Source organism: Micropterus salmoides, unplaced genomic scaffold (genome assembly GCF_014851395.1).
Source record: "Micropterus salmoides isolate LMB-PRFRI ecotype aquatic unplaced genomic scaffold, ASM1485139v1 Ms_hic_scaffold_3681, whole genome shotgun sequence".
Lineage (NCBI taxonomy): Eukaryota > Metazoa > Chordata > Actinopteri > Centrarchiformes > Centrarchidae > Micropterus > Micropterus salmoides.
Window position 1 is genome coordinate 1 of NW_024043019.1, and position 11724 is coordinate 11724.

Consider the following 11724-nt stretch of genomic DNA (forward strand, 5'->3'; position numbering starts at 1 on the left):
CGACGAGTAGAAACAAATACAGGTTTCAACTGTTTCATTGTTGCTAAATAACAAAGTTTATATATTTTATACTTCACTCCATTTTATAGGGAAATATTGTACTTTTAATTACTCTACATTAATCGCACAGCTTTAGTTACTTGTTAACTTTCATGTTCAGCTTTTAACAAACAAAGCAGATGGATTATTGATTAAACTACCCAACAGTATGAAAATTGGCTCTACCTCAAATTTAATTTAAATGTGCTACATCCAGGACTTCCAGTCATACATTAGTTGTAATTTGTGCACTGACTGTGTCGCCTCTCTGTGTTCAGTACTTCAGACACCTGCTGAGAGGCGCCGAGTCTCCAACGAGGAACTCAAGAATTAACAGGTATGTTATAGTGCCTGTTTTTTAAATTAGACTTTTAGTTTGCTTTTAATTTATTTTGTCACGCGGGAATAAAAGTACACAAGAGTTAAACATGTGACAAGGTGCTGGGGGGGGGAATTCCACTGAAAAAAATAATACAAACATAATCAATCAATCAATCAAAACTTTATTACAGACTCAAGGTCCAGATCTTACCCACAACAAAACATATATATACATGCCCGCATACACACATTTGTACATAATAAAAAACACCTTAGTAAATCCTGGTTAGAAGAATTTTAAAATGATTTTAAAAGACAATCAAGACATATGGGATTGGTCAAGCTCAAAATTATTTCATTTTGTGAACCATTAAGCCAGCGCATTAATTTATACAAGAGGGTTCTCAAGACAGAATGAAAGGTCCTTACTCCTTCAGCCACAAACATCTCTCCTGCACTACACCATCTTGGTCTCTTGAGTAGTAATTACATTGTAACGTCAGGTCCTAGTTTTTGCAGACTTGCCGTTCTATAATTTGACCACAAGTGCGCAGTAGAGAGTGGAGTACAACATGCTTCGAACAGAGATATCTTTATATCCCCTAAACTAAAATAGACACTAGGCTTGTTGTTAGCCAGTTTGAAGTCAGGATATTTTAAACAATTACCATCTTAAGTTCTGCAGATCATGGCGACGCTCTTACTGGCATTATATTTAACATCACGTTCCACACCGAACAAATTGTAAGGAGATGCTGAACACAAGCACTACTTAAACTAAAAACATACTTACTAGAGCTGACCCTCACTAGTCAAAGATTTGATGCTTTGATGGGCGGAGCCTGATTCCACTGTCAATCTCGTAGTCTAAGCTTCACAGTGAAACAGGGATCACGCCATTTTGGTGATATGGGGGTGCTCAACGTCTGATTTTACATAGAATTACCAGTTTTCGCCCAATAAGTTAATATGCAGCCTATTACAATATACATTTCAATGTTTAATGCTGTAAATAAACATGTAAAAAGAATATAACTTTCAATAAATTTTTTTGAAGTGCATGAATAAATCCAAAATTGTAACCCTAACCCTGGAGCGGCAGTGCGCATGTGTAGGCGTAGCGTGTGTGTGGGTAGTGATATAACTACTACTTTTGGTTTTTCATCGTTCACCTGAGACCATAGAATCTCTTTAAAGGTGTTTTCCACTAATTTTAAAATCAGTTTGTTGAAGTTTATGGGTCTTATTTGTCATAATTCATTGAATTTTTTGTGAATTATTTTCCTCACTGTTTAGTGTAAGAGTTGAGCAATAATTGCAAATGATAAAAGAAGAGATGTTCATGAACACCTTGCTGCAGTGATGTACAGGTAAAACAGACATGAAACTTTGAACCACGGAGGGCAGTGAAGTTCCACTTCTCAGCCTGGTGTTGAGTTACTTTTATTTGTGTACAAACTTGTGTAGTACCTTCCTGTTTGTCTCCTGTGTAAACGTTTTACCTCTCTGAACAGAAACACAGAGTGAAAGCAGTCTAACCACACGCTGTCCTCCCTCTCGTACGCCGACGTGGTGAAGCTGCAGACGATGCCCTGCATGTTTGAGGCGTACGTAGCGTGTATGTGTGCGGTGGCGGAAGAGGAGCCCCGGCCTCACTGGTGTTGTGCCGAGTTGTCCGCACCTCGCGGGACTTTCGGATAATTTATCACCGTCGATGAACCGCCCAAAGAATATTTTAGCGTTTTTAAACAGCCGGCTACTTGAAATTGACCCGCGAGGAACCGCGACGTGCACGGAGCTGTCGGCAGCACGGCATGCACGCAAAACTCTGCACAAGACCGGTGGATGTCAGGAGAGAGAGAGAAAAGCCTCAGTTTAGCTGGAAATTTACAGTGTAAGTTGAATGAATAGAGTCTGCTCTGAATCAGCTACTGTGTGTAACCCCCCCTCCCAGCTCGCAATCTAAAGCGCACTAAACCAGACATGATTCAACACTCAAAAGGTGTTTTGTTTTTACACTGTTCCTGCATTTAGTAGTAGAGAACAGCCCTCTAAGGTTTGCTCCCTTGAAGGTCTTTTGTCCAAACTGTCATCATTAGTTGCTCTTGTGCATCCTATTCCAGAAATAGCTTCAGTTTGGAAGAAAACAGGTAAGTGGGTATTCGGCATGTTACCTGGCCTCACAGAGTCTGCTGCTTGCAAGATACTATATGCAAACAACCAGTGCGCAGTATTATAATCATATTATGATGCATGCAGATACGGTATAATTCAACTGTACGCTGCTCTGTGGATCAAACATGTCTCCTGTGTAACAAACTAGTCCTTGATTTACAAATCTTAACGTCATGAGCCTCTGCTGGGCTTTTGTCTGTGTGTGCGTGTCACGCTGATGCTTGCACTCTGACTTTAACTCCATGTTTGAGATGATGGATGTTTGTCTCCGACCGGGATTGGAAGTTTTCTTTTACCTTAGAATGAGACTTTCAACCTTTTAACCTCAAACTGACGCTGACATGCAGCAGCATCATGATGCATCACTGTGTCTTGTTCAGTTCAGTGTCTTGACGTTAAAATAGAAGCTTTGCTTTGTCTCCTTTCCAACATGGCCACTTGCAAACATCTGTAACTCCTTTAAATAGGGCTAGGTATAGTTTTTTTTTGTCTGTAACTTTGCCAGTACAATACCTAATTTTCAATATGATACCAGAGTGATATCTTCCCCTTACATAGAGGAAGTAAGTGAAACTTCTCAAATGCATCAGAGGTTCATTTTGTTTTGCACCATGAGATCATTCCCTCAATAAAATACAGTCTAAAATGCGCAAGATATGTGTTTAAATAAGTAAATATCGAATGAAAGAATAGGCACTTTGTGAGGCGCCCACATATTGTCACAACACCTGGTTAAACGTTAGAAAGTAGTTTTCAAAATGTACAAGCTGCTTTTACCCGTGGTTAAAAAAGACATTTAGCTGTCTGCATGTCTGCTGCATGACTGATGCACCACACAGAGAAAGTCAGTTTTTTTCCCATCAGTTGTCATAACACGAAGGTAAATGCTCTGTCAACGAGTCATTTTACAGTTTTCAAACACCTGAGCGTGATAAAGAAGGATGGAAACAAAGCTGACAGAATATTTAGACTGAAGAGATGAGATTAAAGGGGTCGTGTTGTAGTCGTAATGCAGGTTAGATGCGTGCATCAGCGTATTTCTCTGTTCACCCCAGAAACACTTCAAAACGAGGCGAGTCGTTCGGGATCAGCAGGATTGGCAGCAAAATCAAAGGTGTGTTCAAGAGCACGACCATGGAGGGAGCCATGCTGCCACCCAGCGCCATGAACGACTTCGGCGAGGATTTGGTGAGTGTGTCTTTTTCACGGGTGTAAAATTAGGAGCTGCGATGAGAATCTCTACCTCCTGTTGACGGTTTGCAAAACGAAGCATTTATCTACTTTCCTTTTATCCTTTCTTTCAATACATCCATCTACTCCTTTATAAATAATTTTATCTGTCCTCCACTCACACAATTTAGGTGTTACGCAGAAAATTACACATAATTTAATTTAACCTCACCAAACTTCAAAGTAAAAGTGATTATTTGTTCCTCGGTTTGGCTCTTTGTGTCCCTGCAGGTGGAGGAGGCGACTGTCGTGATGGAGGACGACTGCCCCGCCGAGCCGGCCAGCACACCGGGCGCCCTGAGGAACCTGTCGGCCTGGAGCATCACCATCCCTTACATCGACATCTACGACGACGAGGCCAAGAGGGAGAAGATCCCCGTCTTCTGCATCGACGTGGAACGCAACGACAGGAAGGAAGGTGAGCGAGCGCGAAACACAAGCCTCTGTCACTGCACTCTACCGGTATGTGAACGTAGATCTACAACGCTGAGCCGTTTCATGTCATAGAAACATACTTCACTTTGGCCTACTGACGTCTACATTTATCTAAATTGTTTGGTAAACCCAAAACATGTGTCACTCATTATGTGTGTCATTAAAGGAATGTCTCGGTATTGTTAAACCTGGTGATGAAAACGAAGTAGTGGAGTTTGTCGTGTATGGATTAGAGCTGCACAGATTAATCGCCAACTATTTGATTAATCAGTTTGAGTCCTGTTTTAAAGAAAAAAGAAGTAAACGTTCTCTAATTTTCGCTTCTTAAATGTGAATATTTTCTGGTTTCTTTCCTCCTCTGTGACAGTAAACTAAAAAAAAAAAACGCTGAGCGACATTTTTCACCATTTTTTTACAATTTATCGACCAAAAAACGAATCAATTAATCAAGATTAATGATAAGATTAATGAAATGAATCATTAGTTGCAGCCCTAGTACGTCGAGGAGCTAGCAAGACTTTATTTCCTAACGTTACTCCAACACGACAAACTCCTCTCTCCAACTCTGACTCTCGTTTGCACTGTCGTCTGCGACCTTTTCAGCTGCCGGCTGAAACCATTTACTGTACGGATTCAAAGCCTACGAGTCATTACAACACCAACGTAGTGAATATAGGCCCCAGGTTTCCCTTTGAGTTGGTCAGGAGTAGGAATTTGTTTTGACTGATAATTTTGATCCAGGGACAAAAGCAGCAGACAATTGAATAACTAATCAGATTTATTTGCTTTCAGACCAAATAGATTTTTTTTTACACAGAGACAAATGTCAGTGGAGTCTGTGGCTCGAGTCATCAACTTCCCCACGCGTTAGCCTTTAACAGTCAGACATGTTGTAATTTGTCGCCCTCTTCTTGCAGCTGGTCATGAAACTGAAAAGTGGTCGGTCTACAGAAGATATCTGGAGTTCTACGTACTAGAATCCAAACTCACCGAGTTCCACGGTAACTCTAATGACAACATTAGCCCACAGCTGTTTAAAACATTTTTCCGTATATGTTCTCCATAAAGAGCTACATGTGAATGTTTTATTCCATCAATATTTTCCAGGCACATTTGCAGATGCGCAGCTTCCATCCAAAAGAATTATTGGACCAAAGAATTACGAGTTCCTCACATCAAAAAGAGAAGAATTTGAGGAATATTTACAGGTATTCAACCTTAATAGAAAGTACTGCATGCTAACCTTTGTTCTGCACGCTCTAGAGTTGGGTGAGAGTTGTAGTGAAGGCTGTCAACACAATTAGAAACTCATGATTTAGTACTCAATGCATAATTTCATGTTTGTCCCATTTATCAGATTTGATCGTTTGTGTTGCAGCAGAACAGCAGTTGAATTAAAGTGTAAATGTATGAAGCTGCTGGTGTGTGTTTGTGTGCAGAGACTCCTGCGGCATCCAGAGCTCAGTAACAGTCAGCTGCTGGCAGACTTCCTGTCTCCGTACAGCATGGAGTCTCAGTTCCTGGACAGGATGCTGCCTGATGTCAACCTGGGTACGTAAACTTCACTACTTTACTTGACGCAGACAACAAGAACTGTGATTGGTCAGCTTGTTAGCATCGCATTCCCTCCATGCCTTCAGGAAGTGCTCTGCAACCTCCGTGTTGCCCTGCTGGTCACTGAGCAGCAGCTAGAGGCTTTGACAACATTCGCAGGTCCCTCCGTGAAGGAGTTGTGGTCGTTGCTGTTGTCCAACCAAACCTGATTTCATACAATTAGAGATTGTGTAATTGTAGATTGTGATTCCAACATATTTTCGAGCCCTGCGACTTTTAGAAAAGAACAGACAACATACTTCCCTACTTGACAAATGCTTGCGTCAAGACAAGGTGTCAAGTCAAGGTGCAAAAACTAAACCCCAACCTGGCCAGGATTAGCTGATCTGCACCGCACAGACATGAACCACAGTCTTCAACCTGGGCTTCAGATCCCCCCAAATTCAGTCCACTTATAAATGTGTTCTTTTTATCTAAAGCGAACCTGCTGACTTTTCTCCTTCTACCTTTTCTAAATATCACCTTTCATCATCATCATCTTTTCTTATCGGTGCCTTCAGCTTTTCCTCCTCCCGAAAGTTTATTTATTTTAGATTGTTAACTGAGTCTTTGTTTTACAGGAAAGATTTTCAAGTCTGTACCAGGGAAGCTGATGAAAGAGGTGAGTCCCTCCTGAGCTGAAATGAAGAATAATAATGGAGGTATTTTTAAATATTTGTACACCTACCTACCTATAGAAATTCTCCAGTGTTTATGCTAAGCTGAGCTAACAGACTGCCTGCTGTTGCTGCACATTTACAGTACAGACATGAGAGTGGTAAACTACTCCTTCTAAGGTATTGGCTGTCCATTTAAAACCAGTGCATGGAAAACAGACACTCTCTGTAACTGTTTACATTTTATATATAGCCAACCACTGCTCAATGTAATCTGTTAATGTCAGTTCAACCAGCAAACATCTCACGCTGCATAAAAGGAGTTGATTTTTAGAGGGATGTGAGCGTTCAACAAGATGTAGTGGATTTTTTTATGAATCATGTTAAGCCAAAAACAACAACAATATTTGCACAAAGGAAATACTTCTGGCGTGAAGCTTTTGTTTCCCCAGCAGCAATAACTGTGCAGGGAGTAGTGATGATGGAAACTTCCTTTTAATCAGAGGACCAAGAGGAGTTCAAGTTAAGTAATCAGTAAACCTCCAGCCTCCCACAGCCTCCCGAGGTGCTGCTATGTGGCTGACCTCTGGGTGTGGGAGTGGAAGATAAGACACACAGTCACCTCTTGAGAACTTTTCTTTATTCTCCCAGAGCTGTTCAGTCAGTGGAGCCTGAATTTCCCACATAACCGTTCAGTCCAGGATCCTCAAGGGAAATCAGGCTGAGCAGAAATTATTAAAGTTGTTTTGAAAATTATTAACTTCCTGGAAATATATAGATCAGCTCCAACATGATCTGCTCACTGTCTGTTGGCATTGTTTGCAATAGCCTCCTCCAACAAAGAAGAAGAAACTCAACACAGTGGAACATTAAAAACCCCGCCGCCAACAAGAATAAATGCTCACAGCGGCACGTAGCCAGCGCCCTCCGTCAGTGCTGTGACTAGTTCATCGTGACGCAGGTGATATTAAACAGTGAAACTTAACTGACGTCTTGTTTTTTCCAGAAAGGACAGAACCTGGAGCCTTTCATCCAGTCCTTCATCAACTCCTGCGAGTCGCCAAAACCCAAACCCAGCAGACCCGAGCTGACCATCCTCAGCCCCTCCACCGAGAACAACAAGCGGGTAAAAAAAAAAAAAAAAAAAAGATTAAATTCTTCTTAACACAAACTAAACATGCTCCCACCAGGCCTGGATATGAGTACTCTTTTTGTCTCGTGTTATCATTGCTGGTAAATCCCCAAAGTCCTCAGACTGTCTGACACTTTAATAATCAGCTTCAAGAGGTAAACAACTCAAATCAGAAGCATTTTATCTGGAGCTTTCCTGTCGGTTTAAAAACATCCATTTTATCAGGTCTGAGAGGAAAAGTATTTCCTCTGTCCTCAGGGAGGAAGACAAGTCTGTATGATAAGAGTTGGGCAGGAAACTAATTTTGTCAGCACAATATATAGAATGTTCAAACCTACATTTACATCCACTCTAATTAGGTGATTTCAGCCCCCATCCCAGTATTGATTACAGAATTAAGTCCAGTCCGGAGGAACAAGCTCTCCCCCTGCAGCAGCGTAATGTCGCTTGACGCAGGAGCACTTAGAGTAACGTTTGCTTTAAATTACGCTTCAATGCATTCCTGCCACAAGTTGATGTTAATCTTCACAAAGTTGAAGGCATGGTTTACTTCACGTGACTCCGCAGATCAACCCGATAAGTTTCAAGATTCACATCCAGTGTTGTTCAAAATCCTAATATTCGTGACTCTCGCTGATCATTCGCTTTGCAGCTCTTCAGCGACCTGTTCAAGAACAACGCAAACCTGGCAGAGAGTCTGGAGTGGAGAAGCAACCAAAACTGCTTCATGGATATGGTCCCTGTTGACGGCATGTATGACTACATGATGTACGTCGGTAAGTGACGGTCACCAAATCAAACTCTACTGAAGTATAACACAGTGCTCAGCAAATTTGGTTTCTTCCAACAGACCTTTTGACCTTCTGCACTTCCCCCTCGATACCAAGAGCTGAAACTTATTTAGAGGTGTGAGACTAATGGAAAACATCTGAAGGAACTTGTTTCTGAACAGAAGTTATTTTTCTCAGTTTCAACAAGTTAAAGGTTTACTGACTACATTTGTGTCGTTTCTGTTAAAGAGGAGAGGAAGTGAAAGAACAAAACAAACACGGTAACACCAGATGGGGGAAAAAGGATAATGAAGGCAATAAATCAGAATTTCACAGCTGTTTTAAGGCAAGTTTATTTGTAGCGGGACTAAAAAACACAGAGACGAGTTCATGATTTGAAAGGACATAATTTAAAAACACTACAAAGAGAAGAGCCTGGTAGCATCGAATGGCGTGTGAATGACACACCGGTGTCTTGTGTAATTTCACGCCATTTAGCGCCACTCAACTGCGTCTCAAGCGTGTCATTTTACACGTGAATGTCAGAGAAAAACCATCAGGTGACAAAGTCAGCACGGGGATGAGGTCAGAAGTTAGATTTAAATATAGTTAGGGTGCATTAAAAGTGATTTACAGCAACAGTTTAACACCAGTTAGCGTCATTGTCACCACTGTTAAGTGTTTTTTAAGTAAAATTAAGTAACTAACACGCCAGCAGTGAAGACAAATAGTAGAAGAAAAGATGAACACTGAGGTCTGCACTGTTCTTAAAGATGTCTCCACATGTCTTGATTGCTTCCCGTCATCAGTTGCACATATCAGTGGACAGATTTCCACCATCATTCTTTAAAATACTTAGATTTTTAAAACGTCCAGTGTCCAAAAACACATTCCTGTCCCGTGTTTATGGGAAACTGTTGCCTCAGATACAGACACAGCTTAGTGGTGTATGGACTCTGTGTTTTGGGTGACAGGTCGTGTGGCGTTCCACATACCGGACTGGTTGCACCACATCCTGGCCGCGGGGAGGATCCTGTTCAAGAACACCTTCGAAGCCTACATGGACCAGTACATGCTGTCTAAACTGGAGCAGATCCTCCAGGAGCACCACCTGGTCTCCCTCATCACACAGCTCAGAGGTGCGTCTCTCTTTCCTCTTACAGCCCAAGTATAAATGCACAACATGTACAGATTCCCACTAAATACAGGTTTGTTAAAACTCTGAGGATGACTGGAAGTAGTTTTTGAACCACACATTATAAAATGTACAATTAGTTTTCTGCTGAAATCTTAAAGTGGACAGCAGAGTTACCAGGTGTGGTTTTTACGTGTGATGGTTTGAGAATCTGCAGTCTGTGCAGTTGTTGTCTCTCCTCTTCCGTCTTTGAACTACAGAGACAGAAACAACAATATATCTTTTGGAAGAACAAATATAAAAAGCTCAGAATGGACTGCTTGATGTATTTGTGCCGATTCATTCCCGCAGACGCCGTCTTCTGTGAGAGCAGCGTACAGCGAACCACAGAGGACAAACAAGTCAGAGCCAAGAAGACCTTTGAGGAGATGATGAAATATTTACCAGGTCAGTTTTCATCCAACATCTCATATTCTGCGGCAACGTTTTCTTCATGTGGTGTTCAGTGTTTCGCACACGATGTTGAGACTGTTGGGCGGTCCTTGAACACTCTGGGAAGAAAATTTTGTACAGGTTAAATGTATTAATTTGGTGCAAAATTAAGAGGCTATCTATGAAGAACTTTGCACTCTTGTAAACAATGTTGTGCTCTAGTAAACAAAACTAAACCCACTGGATGAAACTGCAACAAAAGTCAACAAATTTATTGAATGTTTTTCCAGCAGTCCTAAATCAATAAAGTGAAGTGTTTTACTTTTAATGGAAACATGTAATGTGTTTTATACTTTCTGTGAATATAATCCAATTAATCTTATTTCCATCCTGTACAGACGCCTTATTTTGTAAACCGGACGTTGTCACATGTGTTTCCTCCTCGCGCTAAATTCATCCAGTGCGACCCGGTTTGATAAATAATGTTGTATGTGGTTCTTGTCCGGCGTAACATGAACACTTCACAGCCTCTCTTCAGGCAGGACTCTCATACTGCAGCACTTGTCTTTGTAAAGAGACAAACTGACAGGATAAAGTCTCTAACCTGCCTGTCAGCTCGCTCTGGGCCGCTTCACTTACCGTAAAGGCTTGAATACGTGTGCACTCCAAATGTAGGTGTGACTAGCTTAATCGCCTTCTCACAAACAAGTGTCAAAAAGAGACCGTTACCGTAGTTAACTCAAAAGAAAAGTGGTTGTCTCGAGTCGATTATAAGTGTTTGAGCGAGCGAGCTTAGAGTGCCGTGGAGCAGCGCCCACAAAACACAACGTTAGAGGTCTGAAATGTTGTGTAAAATTCTTTCGGTTCATTTTGAAACTATGGCGGAGCAAATTAGACTGTGGCGGTCCGCTATGGTCTCGTTAGTTAATGGTTGTGGATCCTTGTGATAGATTGTTAAAAACTCTTAATATTCCATGACTATTTTTTAAAATTATTTTCCGTCTCCCCTGGATTCTAAATCAAGGCCTCAGTTTCACTACGTGTTCTCAGAAATACACGTTATCATGTGAGCATGTTCCTTCCAAGTGAGTTGAAACGTGGAAGGAACAGATGTCAGAGCATTTAAGTGGTCGCCTCAGACTAACGTGAATGAAAAGATCCCACTCGTTTCTGATGTGCTTCAGGTGCATCTTACATGAAAACTTTAGGTGAGACTGAGAGTTCAACGAAACACACCGTGACATCAGTTTAATAAGAGCGTGTGTTTTTGATTTCAGACTTTGTGGGGAAGTGCATCGGCGAGGAGGCAAAATACGAAGGCATTCGGCTCCTCTTTGAAGTATTCCAGCAGCCGCTCCTCAACAAGCAGGTAAACAGACGGTCTGAAACCTCCATAGTTCTTATCGGCCAGCAGGTGTGTCCTCTGCAGGTGTGTTGCTTCTAGAGATCAAACGGTATGAAATTGTATTATATATATTTAATATAGTGACCAAAGTTACCACAGTATTGTTAAAAGGTTCAAAAACAGATACCCACACTGAATATAATTATAAGTGTTTGAATGAGCCCATCACAGTTTACATCAATACAAATGAGTCTTATGAAGACAGATAAACATTTGACGTAACCACAGAGGAGTCTGGTACAGCAGCGTTTCTCCAAATAAAATACTGTTTAAAACTGGAAAAATACAACCACAATCTGATTTTGATGCTACGTCCGAGGGCTGGGCGATGTGGCCAAAAAGGTTATCACGATAAATGTCAAATCATTATTTCTTTCAAGTTTAAAGGCTGATTTTTGCTCCGAGTGAAAATTGAAGTAACCAGATGGTTAATTAAACTT

At 41.2% G+C, this 11724-nt stretch overlaps 1 protein-coding gene across 1 annotated transcript; it reads left to right on the top strand.

Annotated features, from left to right (window-relative positions):
• Positions 1–239: 239 nt before the first annotated feature.
• On the top strand, positions 240–11338 carry LOC119884807 (sorting nexin-14-like; the record flags this gene model as incomplete). Its single annotated transcript, XM_038695113.1, has 13 exons — positions 240–376; positions 2484–2510; positions 3591–3723; positions 3997–4183; positions 5118–5201; positions 5308–5408; positions 5640–5751; positions 6375–6415; positions 7417–7536; positions 8195–8318; positions 9287–9451; positions 9799–9894; positions 11157–11338. Coding segments are annotated over 13 exons (1494 nt in total), but the record flags the coding sequence as incomplete, so codon positions are not given.
• Between the last annotated feature and the right edge of the window lie 386 nt (positions 11339–11724).